Raw genomic sequence first — 16253 nt, forward strand, 5'->3', positions numbered from 1 at the left:
TTAAGCTTTTCTTGAAAGCACTTCATAAAAAACTGGCTGTAAATCAGAACTTATTAAAGCAGATGTTGCTTTCCCATCGTAAAGTTTTACTTTGCTCAGTTTTTCAAATCAACTTCTGCTGGGTCTCTTGTTCTTCTTGGAAAAATGGCAAGCCCACGGTGTTTTACCTCCCTGCTGGTGTTGATACACGGCAAAAATCAGTCTCCTTTTGTAAGTTTGTGAACAATAAAAGGGAAAAGAAGACTTAGATCGATGTGACTTCATTCAGCAAAAATCCGTGTGGAGTCGCAATCACGGAATTTGGAATCCTTTTTCTTTGAGGCCCCACGTTCAACACATCCACCCAAAATTCGGATCATCATCGATAAATTAATATCTACCTAGTTTGAGTGACCAACTGTTCTTTATTCATTTATATGCATGTGTACAAAGAAGAGAAAGATATTTTTCTTATTCTTTCCCATAGTAGATAAATGTATAAAGAAAAACAACAGCAATATCTTGGTCCATATAAATGCTACATTTCTAATAATCTGAACCCCAATGGGTTCATCCTCTACTTGTTGGCTTTAGGTATTTTGAAGGAAAAATTCAAAATACATGAAATTTTCCTTGTGTTCCTTTGAAAAAATTTGTCTTTATTGCTTTATTTTTGAAACATGTGAAAATATCTTGTTCCATACCACTTGGGAAAAGAGGTGGAGTTTAGTATATAAGATAAAATTTATTGGAGAAGAATATACTATATATTTTGTTCACATAATTGTGTGTGTGGGGAGGGGGGGGGGGGGTTGGGTGCTTACACACATGCATGCGCATGCATGTTAGTTTGGAAGATCAAAATTTGGTCTTTTTATGTTTAACAATGAAAGATGGGAAGTACGAAAAACTCATTCCCCATAAAACTCATGAAAGTCCAAAATTACCAAAAATTAGGAAGTTTTTCATGCATGAAACGGTCTTGATCTTAGAAGACAAAACCCCAAATTTCAACACATCTTTTGAAATATGGGCTTTTGGAAGTTGTTCCTAAAAAGACATATCAAATCTCACCAAATTTTCATGGATTTTAATATTTTATTTGGGTCAGTTATGGGTGTTTGGGCGTGAGATCCATTTAAATATAAGTGCCTTTATAAACTATAATATTTATATATTTGCCCACATTAGTTTTAATTACATGTATCATGAGTTATATGAAGTCTAAAATGTTTTATTGGTATTTTAATTTTTTCATTTTATTATAATAAATATTAACTTTTTATAAATTAACAAATTTGAAAAAATAAGCTAGTTCATATCTAGATTGATGCATTTTGTGGATTATAGAGTCCAACATGGCTTAGACCATGCTAGAATTAATTGGGTTCGCCATATGCCCAAAGATTAAAGGCATGTCGAACCCGTATGCCACACAAAAAAGTGCTTCACTGGAAAAAGGGTTTTAATGTGATTTGATCCTTGAGACCCAAGTTGTGTAACATCAAAGAGCACAAAGATCTTAACCATCAAAGCACCTTCCATTTCATGATAACAAATGAAATAAATTATCTTTTATTAAAATTAATTCTTACATTTAATCTAAACAAATAGCATATTCAATAACTCCAAGTACAAATTAACAAGAATAATATTCAAAATTATTATTTTATAAACCAATAAAATAAATAATTTATCAAATCCATATATATATATATAAATAATTTTTAATTTTAATAAATTTATACAAATAAAAATATTTTAATAGAATAATTATTTTAATACTTAGAATTATTTATATAGACTTGATAAATTATAATAGTTATTTTATAAATTATTAATTAATTTTTAATTTGCATTAAATGACAATGTATTTATTATTACAGAGATAAAATATTGTTTACAAAATATTTGATAATATAATATAAATTGAATATCAAATCCACTAATTTGCATTTAAAAAAAATTAATTTTATTTAAAAAATTCATAAAAATAAGAATATTAATAATGAATAATTATTTTAGTAATTAAAGTTTATGAATTTTCATATGATATGCATATTCAAAATTTCATTTACATTTTCTATAAACATATTTATTGTTTACAAAAGTGAAAGTATTATTTACTTAACATTTGCAAATTAATTCTTAGTTGATCTTTTTTGTTGATGTTAAAAATTGAAAGTAGTAAAATAAAAATAATTGATATAATAATTCAAATATAATGTTTGCATATTTTTTGTGCCTTGGATTTTAATAAAAATAAAAATTGATACATAATCAATAAAATTGTATAATATCTATGCATCCCATTATATTAATAATAATAATACATTTCTTCAGATGTACTATTAAAAATATACAATTCCTATGTATAATATGATATGCATATTCAAAATTTCATTTACATTTTCTATAAACATATTTATTGTTTACAAAAGTGAAAGTATTATTTACTTAACATTTGCAAATTAATTCTTAGTTGATTTTTTTTGTTGATGTTAAAAATTGAAAGTAGTAAAATAAAAATAATTGATATAATAATTCAAATATAATGTTTGCATATTTTTTGTGCCTTAGATTTTAATAAAAATAAAAATTGATACATAATCAATAAAATTGTATAATATCTATGCATCCCATTATATTAATAATAATAATACATTTCTTCAGATATACTATTAAAAATATACAATTCCTATGTATTTATACATTATTTATAAATATTTTAACATTAAACTTAAAATTATTAATATAATTATTAAATTTATATATATTTCTTTAATGTATCCAAACATTTCCATATTTTTTGTCCATATCTATTAGGTTGCCAAATGTATTCATAGTTCAAATTGTCCAAATACTTTAATCCTTGTGCCCTGCCAGAAAGATATCCAAGCGTAAAATCATTATTCTCTGACATCGTGCTGTTTCAGTGTTTCTATCGTCACAATAGAAAAGAGTGATACTAAAATTCAATGGAGCTTTAAAGTTGATGCAGATATTAATTGGGTTGACATCATGGGATGTCGGTGATTCTTAATATAAGCAACGGTATGATGAGACCCAGTTGTCCGAGCGAGGATTGTTTTACTATTCGAGTGATGTTTCCGCTACATGTGTTTGTTGAATTTCCCAAAAGAGTTGACTATTTGTCCTGTCTAAACTTGGCTGGTGCGTGCCACGTTAAAATGAAAAATTGAAAACAAGTGGTAAGCAACTAAGCATCGGGTTTCCTAAGCTTTTACCATTTATCAGTCATGGGACGCTTTCCTTTGCTCGATGTAAGTAGATATAGCTAGCCTTTTATATGTCATAAAATAGCCTTTGAGATGATGTTCGAGACGGATTGTTCTTTTGGTGCCTAGCCAAAAAAGTCACTTTATTCTATGGGCGATCAGAAGTTTTCAGAAAAGAAGTTCTTTCTTCATGTGTAATAGTTGTTCGATGAGTTGTATGATTTAGAAATTGTTGTGAGTGAAAATGACAAAAGAAAAAAAAAAGTTGGGAAACAAACAAATACAGATACGTCTCTCTTTGACACTTGCCAACTCGATCATAGAAGCTATAAACTTGAGCTTCTCTCTTTCTCAAGTGTTCATCCGATTCTAGTCCTAATTCTCACATCTTCTTCTTCAAGACATACATTTTGTCTCTCAAGGAGTGCAACTCCACTTCATTAATGGCTCTGGTTTTTGCTCTTATTCTCAGTTGTTTTATAGGGTTAACACAAGGGCAACTAAGAGTTGGCTTCTACTCTCAGACATGCCCCAACGCTGAAGAAATCGTCAGTTCTGTGGTTCGAGAAGCCGTCGCTTCTGACCCCACCATGGCTGCCGCCTTGCTTAGGCTCCAATTCCATGATTGCTTTGTCGAGGTCTCTCTCTCATGTGCCTCTTCTCTTTTCGTTTGCCTATCTCTCTCACACACACATATGCTGGTTGATGCTTTTGTCAGGGGTGTGATGGGTCGATATTAATTGATAACGGTCAAGGTTCAGAGAGACAAGCATTTGGCCATCAAGGCGTTAGGGGCTACGAAGTAATAGATAGAGCGAAGGCCCAATTAGAAGCAGAGTGCCGCGGCGTGGTTTCTTGTGCAGACATTGTGGCCTTGGCCGCCCGAGACTCTATAGCCCTGGTACAACGCTTGTGATCTCTTTCTTTTCTATTCTTTCATTTGTTCTCCACAATTAAGATGATAATAATTGATAAGGGACTACTGTTAATTTGTTCGATGGTTCAGAGCAATGGGCCGTCCTATGATGTTCCGACCGGTCGCCGGGACGGCCGAGTATCCAATTCAACGCTTGCCGATAACATGCCGGACGTGAGTGACTCCATTGAGCAACTTAAAGCCAAATTCAGGCAGAAGGGGCTTTCACACAAAGACCTTGTGGTTCTCAGTGGTACATAACTAACTCTCTTACCTCCTCCATGCACAACCAGCTGGTTTTGCTTGGTGTACGTAGTTGAGTTTCTGGTTGATAGAAATTAATGACCCGTGCATGACACATGCTAAAGAAGCCACATAACTTGTTTCATGTCAAAACATGTGGCCTTAATACTCTGATGATGAGGCTCCAGAGCTGAAAGTAGACTCCATGAACGAAACAGCAGTCTGTCGTTGAACGTCTGGATCAATTAATTAACTACCCATATATATGTTTGTCATATTGGTATTATGATTGATAATGGTATGATTAATGCGATTGATTTGATTAATTTTCAGCTGCACATACCATTGGAACCACTGCATGTTTCTTTATGACAGATCGGCTCTACAACTTCTTCCCCGGCGGTGGCTCTGACCCGTCGATTAACCCTGATTTCCTTCCGGAGCTACAAGCTACGTGCCCCCAGAACGGAGAGAATAGTGTGCGGTTAGCGCTGGATCGCGGGAGTGAGCTAACATTCGACAACAGTATCCTCAGCAACATCAGAGATGGGTTCGCTGTATTAGAATCCGATGCCAAGCTCTATCAAGATGAAGCCACGAGCCGCGTAGTTGACTCCTATTTTGGCTTGCTGAGCTCCGTTCTGGGTCCATCTTTTGAGACCGATTTTGTTAATTCAATTGTGAAAATGGGCCAGATTGGTGTCAAGACTGGTTCTCGCGGAGAGATCAGGCGGTCCTGCAGGTCTTTCAATTGATGAAATTATATGGAATCATGCACCTTCTGGGTACCTAGTTAGTTCTTAGTACAACATACTGTATGTGTTATTGTCTCTGCAGATATATATAATAGAAATTTATATGTAGATGTAAAACTGCAATTTCACTTGTTGGAGCTTCTTGTATGCGAATTTTAAATGAGGAAGATAAATCACCATTGTCTGAACATCAATAATTAATATTGGTGGCTTGTTAATTATTCTGGTGCACAACAAATTGGTCATGGGGCGGCCATTAATGGCTGGAAATGCTGGGATTTAGTTACCAACTGGGTAGAGGGTACACGACAACCTCAACGTGTTTGGCTTTAGTGTTCAATTATCCAAAGTGAATTGTCTCATCGATCCAGTTGCATACAACATGCTTGACTACCTTCCACCTCTAATTAATTGATGCCACCAAGGAAATGGATAAGCACAAATATGATATTTCTAGTTCTAGTGGGGTCAAAGATGGTAAGGAGAACAGTTCTTATCAAAATAGAGAAGAGATTGTCATTAAAGAATTTGGACGATACAGAGAGAACCGGAAGTAGAGTATATATTTATTTCCTAAAAGTAGTGGTTCAACTTTTTTTTTGCCAAAATTCTACTTTATTACCCTGAGCTTTGGGGTAGTGTCTATCCGAATTTTTAAACGTGAATTCATTGAAGTGTGCAACTTAAAATTTAACTTTTAAACGTGAATTCATTGAAGTGCAAAATTCAGGTACTAACTTGAATCACTATTTAGGGAAAATTAGATGATAGATGAACAATGTTTAAAAGAAGACTTAGGTGGCGTTTGATTGCACTTTTAAGACGCCTGAATTTAAAAATGTTGCTTTTCAGATGCCATCTCAGTTTGGTGTTGCATCTGAAACATGATCTGAAATGTTTTTTTAGGTATGATCTGAAGTTTTAAGACTCGGGCCCGTCACTTAACGCATTCAGATGCATTTCAAGCGTGGCCTAATGTCAAAAATACCCCTTCCCATTCGACATCTCTCTCTCTCCCCTATCTTCTCGTCACCGCCGTTGCAACTTGCAGTAGCGGTTCAACAAGTAATAATATAATAATAATAATTATTATTAATTATAAATTATTTTTACTAATTATTAATTATTTTAATAATTTTATTAAACATTAAATATTTATATTAATTTTACTTCTGTACTTATTAATTATTAATTGTTTCTATTAACTAGTAATTTTTATTTATGTAAATTATTAATTAGTAATTATTAATTATTTTAATGTTTTTATAGTCATTAATTATTTTTTTAATTGCAAACATTTCATTTATTAATTATTAATTTATTATTTATTATTTGTATTGTTTCAATATTATTTTAAAGTTAAAAATTATTTTTATAAGATGATGCAAATTGAACTCAACATTTCCAAATAGTATGTTTTAAGGGTAAAATAATAAAATCAGTAAATTTCAGATGGTAAAGGGTTGATACAGAACAAATAAACTTATGGATTTAGAGTTTCTAAAAAGTAAATAAGCACATATGCTTACTTTCAGATTTCAAATACAAAAAATATCTTTTTAACTTTTCCGATTTGAAATTTCACTTTAATATATATATTGAATAAAGTTCAAGCTTGATACTACCTCCAAGATTCAAAATACTAAAGTGAAAATTTCTCTAATTAGTGGTTGAACTTTATTCACCTAATTCTGGGATTTTTGTAGGTTGGGGACCGCCGGGCGCCAGAGCATCATAATATTGAGGATTGAACCAGCACCCATTAATTTCTTTACTGCACTTTCACTTTCATTCAGTCTGTGATAGGTATCCCATTGACACAGACTGAATAGAAAGAAGTGCACGACAAGCCTAGCAAAAAAGTACTGCAGATGCGTACTATTAGCCATGGTTTTTGAACCACTAATGATTCGGACGGTTGGACTATTTGGCTCAAGAACCGTTTAAATAATTAGTTCTATTTTATTTTAAATTTAATTTTTGACAAAAAATCGTTGGATTGATTAACGAACTATTGACTTGAGTGATTGAACCCTCTATGCATTTGATATGTTTAACAGTTTTTGACTATTTTTAAGTTTTAATTTATTTTATCAAAATCAACTGTCCATTCAAACTGAATGATCTAACTGTTAACTCGAAAACCGATGGTCAGAACGTACGGTTCCGATTGCAAATCGTTTTTAAAAACATTGCTACCAGCTTACAAATTTGTTAGGTGTACTTCGTACAAATGCGTTACTTGCCACGAATCTGAAATAGTATTTGTGTCATTTCAAAAGAATGCTCCATCTGTTGGTACAATGGGTTCCACACGATACCTCACATGCATGGTTTTATCATAGTTGGAGAATCAAATCTCAATGAGGCCGACTCGTCGAGTCCAGCGAAAAAAAAAAGTCAATTTGCTAATTTACCTGATCAAGACTCGATCGGTTTGATTCTGATTGAGAGTCACTTAATTCAATTGATTTGTTAATGAGATACAAGCTCAAAACTTGAAATTTTGGAAAAAAAACAAAATAAGCAGTTATAACTGTGTGATATATGTCTCATAGACTTGTATCTCATTCAAATGTTTTTGCTTTGTTAGACAGAAAGTTTCTCATAGACTTTGACAAGTTTTCTAATTTTCATCAATGATCATATATTATATGGAAATTCATATGAAACGAAGTCGAGTAACAAAATCATGGGTTTAATAAGATGGATATATAAAAGGAATATGCCAAAAGAATAATGTTAATTAATTTTTTCTTTTGCCACTGCTTGTTAATATGCATCAATCATAGATAGGGGTCCGGATGTATAGTAGGCACGTTAGGTAAGCATAATGAGTGAGTAAGTAATAGCTGTGTGATATATGTCTCGATTAATGTGCTTTTCATTCAAATGTTTTTGCTTTGTTAGACAGAAAGTATCCATTATTTTATTATTTTTATCAAAATAATTAAAAATAAAAAATAATGAAAAAGAAAACGTAAATGAGTCCCAATTTTTAATATGTTTAAGTTTTCCTTTTTTATTGTTTTTATTAGGGCTGTTCATAACAAGACTTAAACCGACTAAACCGATCAACCCGGTCCGGTCCAATCCGAGTTGGCTGGTTTTTCTTTAGCATTGGTCGGTTTCGGGTTACAAAAAAACATAAACCGATGGTTCGGTTCGGTTTTGGTTTTCATGTGTGAAAACCAAAATCGAACTGACGCAAACCGACTTAGATATATATTATAATATAATATATTTCAGATATTATATATATATATATATATATTTCAAATATATATTTGTTGAACAGCTTTATTTCAGAAATATACATATTATATATAAAATTTCTGATATATAAAATATCAGTTTTAATCCATCAAATCATTTTTAATTTTTAGGCATCTAACCTTTGTTTTTTTAGACTTGAATCCTTTACTGTTCATACCGAGAGAATCATTCACAAAACCGACCCAAACTGACCCAACCCGATTCAAACCGACCAGCTTGGTTTTACTTAGTACTGGGTTGGTTTCGGTTTCATTTGTAGGTAAACCGACCAGGTCGAGTCGGTTGGAAAAATGCCAGTAAACCGACCCAACCCGACCCGTGAACAGTCCTAGTTTTTATTTTTAATTATTTTGACAAAGATAATAAAATAATAGATAGTTTCTATCTAATGGAACAAAAACGTTTGGATGAAAGGCACATTAACTGGGACATGTGTCACAGAGCTATTACGTGTTCACTCATTATACTTACTTAACGTGCCCATTACATCCGAACCCCGTAGATACATGCAAAAGCAATGGCTGGAATATCTCTATGACTTTATGCCTATTATGATGCATATTTAATTCCTGAAATAATTTTATTCATGACAATTTTCTTTAGGCTGAGTTTGGTCTTAAAGGTAAATCAGAATTTGCATTTCACGCATGTATTATGGTGCAAATGAAACACAGCCTTAAAAAGAATTTCTTCATATCCGAAAAACATGGTATCATAAGATATTTGACCAATTAAAGCATCCCATGAATTTGATGAATACCATTTGTTTTGGCACCTTGTTTATGATATATTGGTTGATTGATTATAAGGGTCCATTTGGTTTATAGTTGGAATTGGAATTGAAATCAAAATTATCTATTCTTATAGTCTATTTGGTTTAGATAGGAATGAGAATGGGAATTGAAATCAGTAGGGATATGGGTTTTCATTTCCAAGGGAGGGGCAGGGAATAGCCATTCCCTCAAATAGAGGAATGTCATTCCAGTAAAAATGAGAATCATATTTCGATTCTGTCCAACCAAACAGTTGGAATCAGAATAATCCATTCTGATTCCAATTTCAAACCCCTATTCCCACAAACCAAATGGGGCCTAAGATTATTCGATATGAAGTCTTTCCGGTATCATGACAAGTTGAACCCATTAATGGGCCATAAGAATATCTTTGGTAAAACTTAATTTGTATTATTTCCTATGGTCATCTTGAATGGACATGCAAGGTCAAATATTACAAATCTTGGAGTCACAAACAAGATCAATACACTCCCCAAATAATAGATTTGATGGGTGGTGGATAAAAAAACAGCCAACTATATTTAGTTATTGTGTGTTTTAGAGGCCATTTTATATATAACTGCTGAAGCTCTGAATTGAAAAACTTATTAATTTGTCTTTTGGTGAATAAAATTATTAAAATAATTAAAAAATCAAAGGTATAATAATCTATCTAACTTCAGCTTCAGCCATTAAGGAGCCCACAACCTCTTAAAAACATATTCTCTAAAAGACAAAGCAATAAACTTTTGCCACTTCAGCTGTTAGCTAATGGCCCTTAAGTGGTGAATCATTAAAGCCGGCCTATTTATACATTTTCTACACTTTTAAGTCTTAATTAGCATTTTGGGATATCAGCTAGAGTAGAATTAATTCATTATAATTATTTTGTGTGGTGATTATTTTTATAGCTATTGTATGGTGAAGATACTTTCTGGGTCCATTTATTATGGGAAGATGAAAAATAAGATTGGCAAGTCATAATATTTGATTTGTATCGGAACCTGTATTATGCGTGGGGTATGGGATGCATAAAGGATGATAAGGAAGCAATATGATTATATCAACATCAACATTGAAGAACATGTATATTGGAACTTGTATTTCATTTATTTTGTTGGAAGAACATGTATATGGGTCCATGGTCGATCGGTTGCTACACACAGACTGGATTCAGTCAATGAAGATGGTAGACCATCTCAAGTGTGGATACATGGCCAAGTGTTGCTACACTTAAAATAAAGTCCGTTCCAACAACCTTTACAGCCTTGCACTGATCTCATGAAGATGGTAGACCATCTCAAGTGTGGATACATGGCCAAGTGTTGCTATAAACCTATTGGATTCAGATGAGATCGATCTACATTTATTTTAAGTGTTGCTATAAACCGGTTGGATTCAGATAGGATCTACATTTATTTTAAGTATAATTCCATTAACCAATGTTATGGTGAGTGGTAAATTAACCAAAATACCAATTCATGGTTTGAGTAGTTGAGAGAATAAAATTGTAAAAAGGAAAAAAAAAACAAGAGATAGTCATGCTTAATGCAAGTCCCTGTATTGCTTTAATGTCTACTTTGTTCATCTCTAACAAAAAAAGAGAATTGGGATCACGTCTCAATACAGCGTTCCAATGGTCACTGCAGCCAGCCGTCCATTGGGAACATCTACCTTTGTCCATTATTGTGAAATATTCCTAATGGATCTCTATCTTTGTCCATTCCAATGGGTCGAAACGGTAAACTCGGATTGACCTAAACCTATAAGGTTGGGTTGGGGTTACGCAAAAAATTAGGATATGGCTTTACATAGGGATTATTGAGAAGAGAAGAAAATTTGTTTTGGTAAGTATCAATACAAATTTCGTGTATAAATCCAAATACAAGAAAAATGAAGACAAATTCAAATAAATTAATTTTTTATATATTTGAAATAAATGGGGGTACAAATTCTTTGGATTTTAAACTCTTTTAAGAGATGGAATCTCTGATTCTCTCAATAGTGTTTCTCATAACTTGAGGATTTGAATTTGAGTTGAAGCCGGGTCGGATGAAGCATACTCTCAGACTTTAAACAATAGTAGAGATTACTTCCTCAATTGGGCTTGGAAATCTTGATCAAAAGAAGGACTCTACGAGACTTCAAGAGTGTTGTGGCTTTGCTCTTAAGAAAATGGTGTATGTACTTCCTTTTTCCCTAGAGCCTTCTTACTTGGGTTTTCTCTTTGACCAAAAGTCCCCTCCTTCTTGATGAGGACCCTTATTAGAGATAAGGATTTGGTTAGCTCTTCTTGCCCTTTTTAGAGAGTAAAAGTTTGTAATTATTGTCATTCTTGAGGATAATAATTTATCATCCAATATTCCATCTTTAATCATTGACTAGTTTCCATCTATGGGAAGATGTGCTTTGATTGACTTTAGTTATCTTTTATAAAGAATATGGTTTGTAATTTACTAATTATAGAGAAAATAATTGATTATTATTCTTTATTTAATTATTGACTAATTGGAGTATTTCCATAAACCAACAAGATTTGTAATTCACATTTGAATTTAAACTTAACTTCATAGTGGGTCTCACATGGATCATTTCTTTATGTTAATAGATTTACAACAGCAAACCCCAAATGTTAAGGTCCATGCACATATTTGAGAGTATAGGGCATGGTCCAAATAGAAGGACTCATATTAAGGTCCATGAGAAAATTTAAGTTTATGGGGATAAGGCCCATTTAAGTGCCTATGAAAATTTTAATGTCTACGGTTACTTTTGAAACCTTACCGTTTGGTTTCTCAATCAGTTAGGTAAATTGGAAAATAGAGACTTCCCTTTAAAAAAAAAAAAAACTCTCTTGCCACATGGCCTATTAGGAGGCTTGGGTTGGGAAAGGGGAGGAAATAGAGAGTTAGGAAGGGGTAAGAGAGAAAGGAGAGAGGTTTAAGAGGAAAAGAGAGAAGGGGGAATGGGAGAAGGAGAAGGGTGCTAACATGGGACCTAATCACTTTATAATATGGTGTAGATGTGGAAGCACCTGCATTTACAGTTGATTTGAGGTCTTACTTGTTAGACTGTAGCTATGGTATATTATAAAGGAGATTGCATATCCTTGACATATCCAATAATTATGTCCAATTAGAAAAAATGGAATGGAAATCAAGGTGTATATAAAAGACTTGACCTTGCTATTGGATCGGGATGGGTTGGGTTTGAATTAGGTCAAGGCATGTTTGGGTCATTTTGGGTTCAGTTGACAAAAGACTAGATCTTAATCCTAAATATTGAGGTTAAGGTTGGTCTACGTCAAATGGGTCAATTGGTCTTTGACCAAACCAATGGTAATTTTAAAAATAAGTGGCTTATAACCCAACCCATGGGCCCACTCACCTTATAGTTCAGGTCACTAGATAGGGGATCCTAACCCCCTTTTTTTTTCTAGGTTGGGCTGTTGGGTAACTTTTTGTTAGGTCTAATCAATGTGTATCAACTGATACTATCAAATGCATATTAATTTTTTGGAAGCTAGGTTGATATCTGACACGGTAGAGAATTAATAATTTAAAAAAAAATTCATGGTATGTACTACCTATATCTTCTATATCTATATATTAAAATGGAATGTGTCAAACTAATACTTTTTCAGCTTATTCTACACCTATATTTTATTTTTGGTTTTTTTGAATTTCTTAATTTTAATATTGAACAAAATAACTCAAGTGACCAATCGCCTTTAAGATTTTTAACACTTCTCATTAACACACCATTAACTCTCACTCTCTCTCTCTCTCCTCTTTCCCATTAACTTTTTTAAATATATATATATATATATATATATATATATATATTTACACTAAGCTGTAATTATTATTAAAGAGATTAACTATATTGAAATTCAGATATTCAATGATATATTATTGCACTAAATAATCTACTTCCATTTAAAATTATAATCCATTTTAAAATAATAAAAATTAATTAACCATGACAAAAATAAATTAATAAGTTAAATAAAATAAAAATAATTATTAATTATTGTTATCGATAAAAATACTTTTATTAATATAATAAAAGGAATAAGATAAATTAAAAACTAATATAAATTTAAAATTATTATAAAACTAATACAAAATTATCAAACAATTATTAGGTTTATAATTAAATTTTATTAATTTAAAACCAACTTAAGTTTCAATGAAAAGTAAAAATTTATATAGTTCATTAAATTTCTTAAGGAATTTAAATTTTATAAAATCTTAACAGACCTAAATAAATTCAATTTTTACTAACTTTAAAAATTAATAAAAAATATTAATTTTAAATATAGTTTAATTAATTTAAAATAAATTTAAATTCCATTTAAAAATATGAAAAAATATAAAAACCTCTTTAGGTTTTTTAGCAATCCTGTGAATTTCCCTAGTGTTTTAAACTTAACAAAAACCACCCCTATTGTTTTGAAAAATGATGCAAATACCTTCCTTTCATTAGCATTCCAAACAAAAATTATTGATGTAATGCATTAAGTTTACTTCACTTCAGCTTTTTTACCTTACTTTGTCCAAGAAGAGTAAGGAGAATTATTCTTTGAAAATGGTTTGGAAAAATAAATTAATGGAGGGTAAAGTTAAAACTTTAAATTATGTATGATAGTTGGTTTTGGCGGAAGCGTGTCGTTAACCACTTCAGAACACCAGTTTAGAGATTTATAAATTTTTCTATGCACTTCCCAATGATACGTAAGCAAGGTATTTCTGGTCCTTTATAGAGAATCCAGATTATAGATATTTGTAATCAATCATATATCATTTTGGGGAAGAACAATAGTATTTCATTGCTACAAATATGGATTATTGAAAAGAATAAGACATGTATTTGGATATTTCCCTTCAACTCCGCAATATTGTATTATTTTTTTAATACGAATAGTTGAAGTGGATTCTCCGAAGAGAAGATGGATTATGGGAGTGTGTGACTTGAACTATTGATTGAGCCGTGCAGATATGTGATTTTATCCGCCACATTGGAATTCACAACCAAATGTGTCTCTGTTCCAACCACCGCGTAAACCCCATCCAATCCTCATGTAACCTTAAACAACGTAATGTGTGGTGAGGAAGGGGTCGAACCCATAGGGAAGCAAGAGTAAATATTATTATTTTTTGTTCTGGACAGATAAAAGGAAAATGGATCTGGGATTTGCAGAAAATAAGAAACTGGAATTTATTAATGCTGAAATTAAAGGTTCGGAATTAAACAAGACAATAATTAAAATTCAGAAATTAAAGAATACTGAAATCAACAAAAGAAACAAATAAAAGTGATCCAAAATTCGGATCCAGTGGCGGTGGCTTAGGAAGACAAAATACAAGCTTTCTCCCTCCGTTCAGCCCTCGAACCCCTCGAGACACCTTAGCCTTGAACCGAACGAATTCAGATCTGCAAAACACACAAACGAACAGAAATTAAATCTAAAATATTATTGAAATAAAAATAGCATAAAAGAAAATAAATAAAACGAAAGGGATGGTTGATCAAATCCAATGGCGGTAGTTGTAGATTGGCTGGAATATTTGCAGAAACCCCTCCTGACAAGATCTGGGCGTCCTTCCCTTCTACAACCCTTGAACTCCTTAAGAAACCTTAGCCTTGTCTCCAAAGCCCTTGGGGTCCTTTTTATAGAGAAGGGTGGATAAAACTGGGATTAGAGAGAAAAATGGGGGCGACAACTGGTTTTTGCAGAAATATGGGTGCCCTAGGGTTGAGAATTGGGGGTTAGGATTGTTCTAAGGTGATCCTAAGGTTGAGACAAGAAGGAGAGGGTGCCTAATATTATGTAGGGCTGAGATTTGGGTGCCCAGAATTGGATGATGGAGATTTGGGCACCTAGGGCTGAAAGGTGGAGATTAAAATGAGTGGGTGGCGCCCTAGAGTGAATGAATGAGATAGAGAGTGAAATAGAGGGCTGAGATCTAGTGGCTAAAGGCTGAATGGTGGGGATTAGGAGTTAGGTGGTGCCCTAGGGTTAGAATGTTAAAAAGAGGGTGCCCTAGAATGGAGGGTAGAGATTATATGTTAGGGAGGAGTGGAAGGTGAAGATTTAGTAGTTAGGGGCTGCTAGGGTTTGTTATAGATGAAAAGAATGAATGGAGAGGCGCCTTAGGGTTTGCTAAGGAGAGGGGAGTATGCTAATACAGTTGGAGGGGCGTCATTCTGGGTTTAGCAAATAGAAGGCGCCCTCCTGTGCTCAGTTTTTTCACAGAAACACCCCCTCTCTCAATTGAAATTCTCACAAGCTTCCCAAAATCTTCTGAAAACTCTACAAGTTTTCCGGTTTTTACCTAGAATTTGCACAAGGGCCCTCAAAAGTCACAACATTGTATTTAACCGGAAAAAGGATACAAATTGGTCAATTTAAGGTTTAAAATACCCCTAAAATGATGCCCTTAAAGCATCAAAAGATAGAGTTATCAATAGTGTATTAGCAATGATGAATGGTATTTGAATAACTTCAATGTCTTTGTTACTTAAAAGCCAAGCGAAAGGAGGTATTTGCACTTTTTTTTCTCAAAACAATAGAGGAGGCCTTTGTTAGGGTTAAAACTCAAAACACAATTATGGTTTATAGAATTTTTATAAAATGATGTTTTTTAATAATTTTACATAAAAATAATAATAAACCAATAAAAATTAATATATTTTTTAAATAATAAAAATTAGCATTAATACAAAAAACAAATTTATCTAGACAATAGGAAATTGGCCACTCTCACTAAAACAAAACTTAGATGTGATTGGATAAACTAGACATAACCCCAAACAATAATATTTGAAATAATTTAGATGAACACCATTTGGTTGAAAATGTCATAGAGCTTCATCTTTAATTTTGCTTACAAATAAAGTCGATGCATTTACACAGGTCCTAACTATGTGTATGCAAATACAATTAGGTTGTAGTGGAGATTTGGGATTGTTTCGCTGCCTGCACTAGGGTTGGGGTGATGCTGAAGGACTTATGGATTTGGGGATGGGATACCCCCGTTGACCACCGCTGTGCAGCTCATAGCCCAAT

At 32.6% G+C, this 16253-nt stretch overlaps 1 protein-coding gene across 1 annotated transcript; it reads left to right on the top strand.

The window, feature by feature from the left end:
- The first annotated feature begins 3325 nt into the window (after positions 1 to 3325).
- On the top strand, positions 3326 to 5255 carry LOC104589275 (peroxidase 43-like). The gene is made up of 4 exons (XM_010247537.3): positions 3326 to 3856; positions 3937 to 4119; positions 4225 to 4387; positions 4711 to 5255. The coding sequence occupies exons 1-4, from the start codon at positions 3662 to 3664 to the stop codon at positions 5130 to 5132; spliced, it is 963 nt and encodes a 320-aa protein (XP_010245839.1). The 5' UTR covers positions 3326 to 3661; the 3' UTR covers positions 5133 to 5255.
- The last annotated feature ends 10998 nt before the right edge of the window (positions 5256 to 16253 follow it).

The sequence above is a fragment of the Nelumbo nucifera genome, chromosome 5 (genome assembly GCF_055504915.1).
Source record: "Nelumbo nucifera cultivar China Antique chromosome 5, China Antique-T2T, whole genome shotgun sequence".
Taxonomy (NCBI): domain Eukaryota; kingdom Viridiplantae; phylum Streptophyta; class Magnoliopsida; order Proteales; family Nelumbonaceae; genus Nelumbo; species Nelumbo nucifera.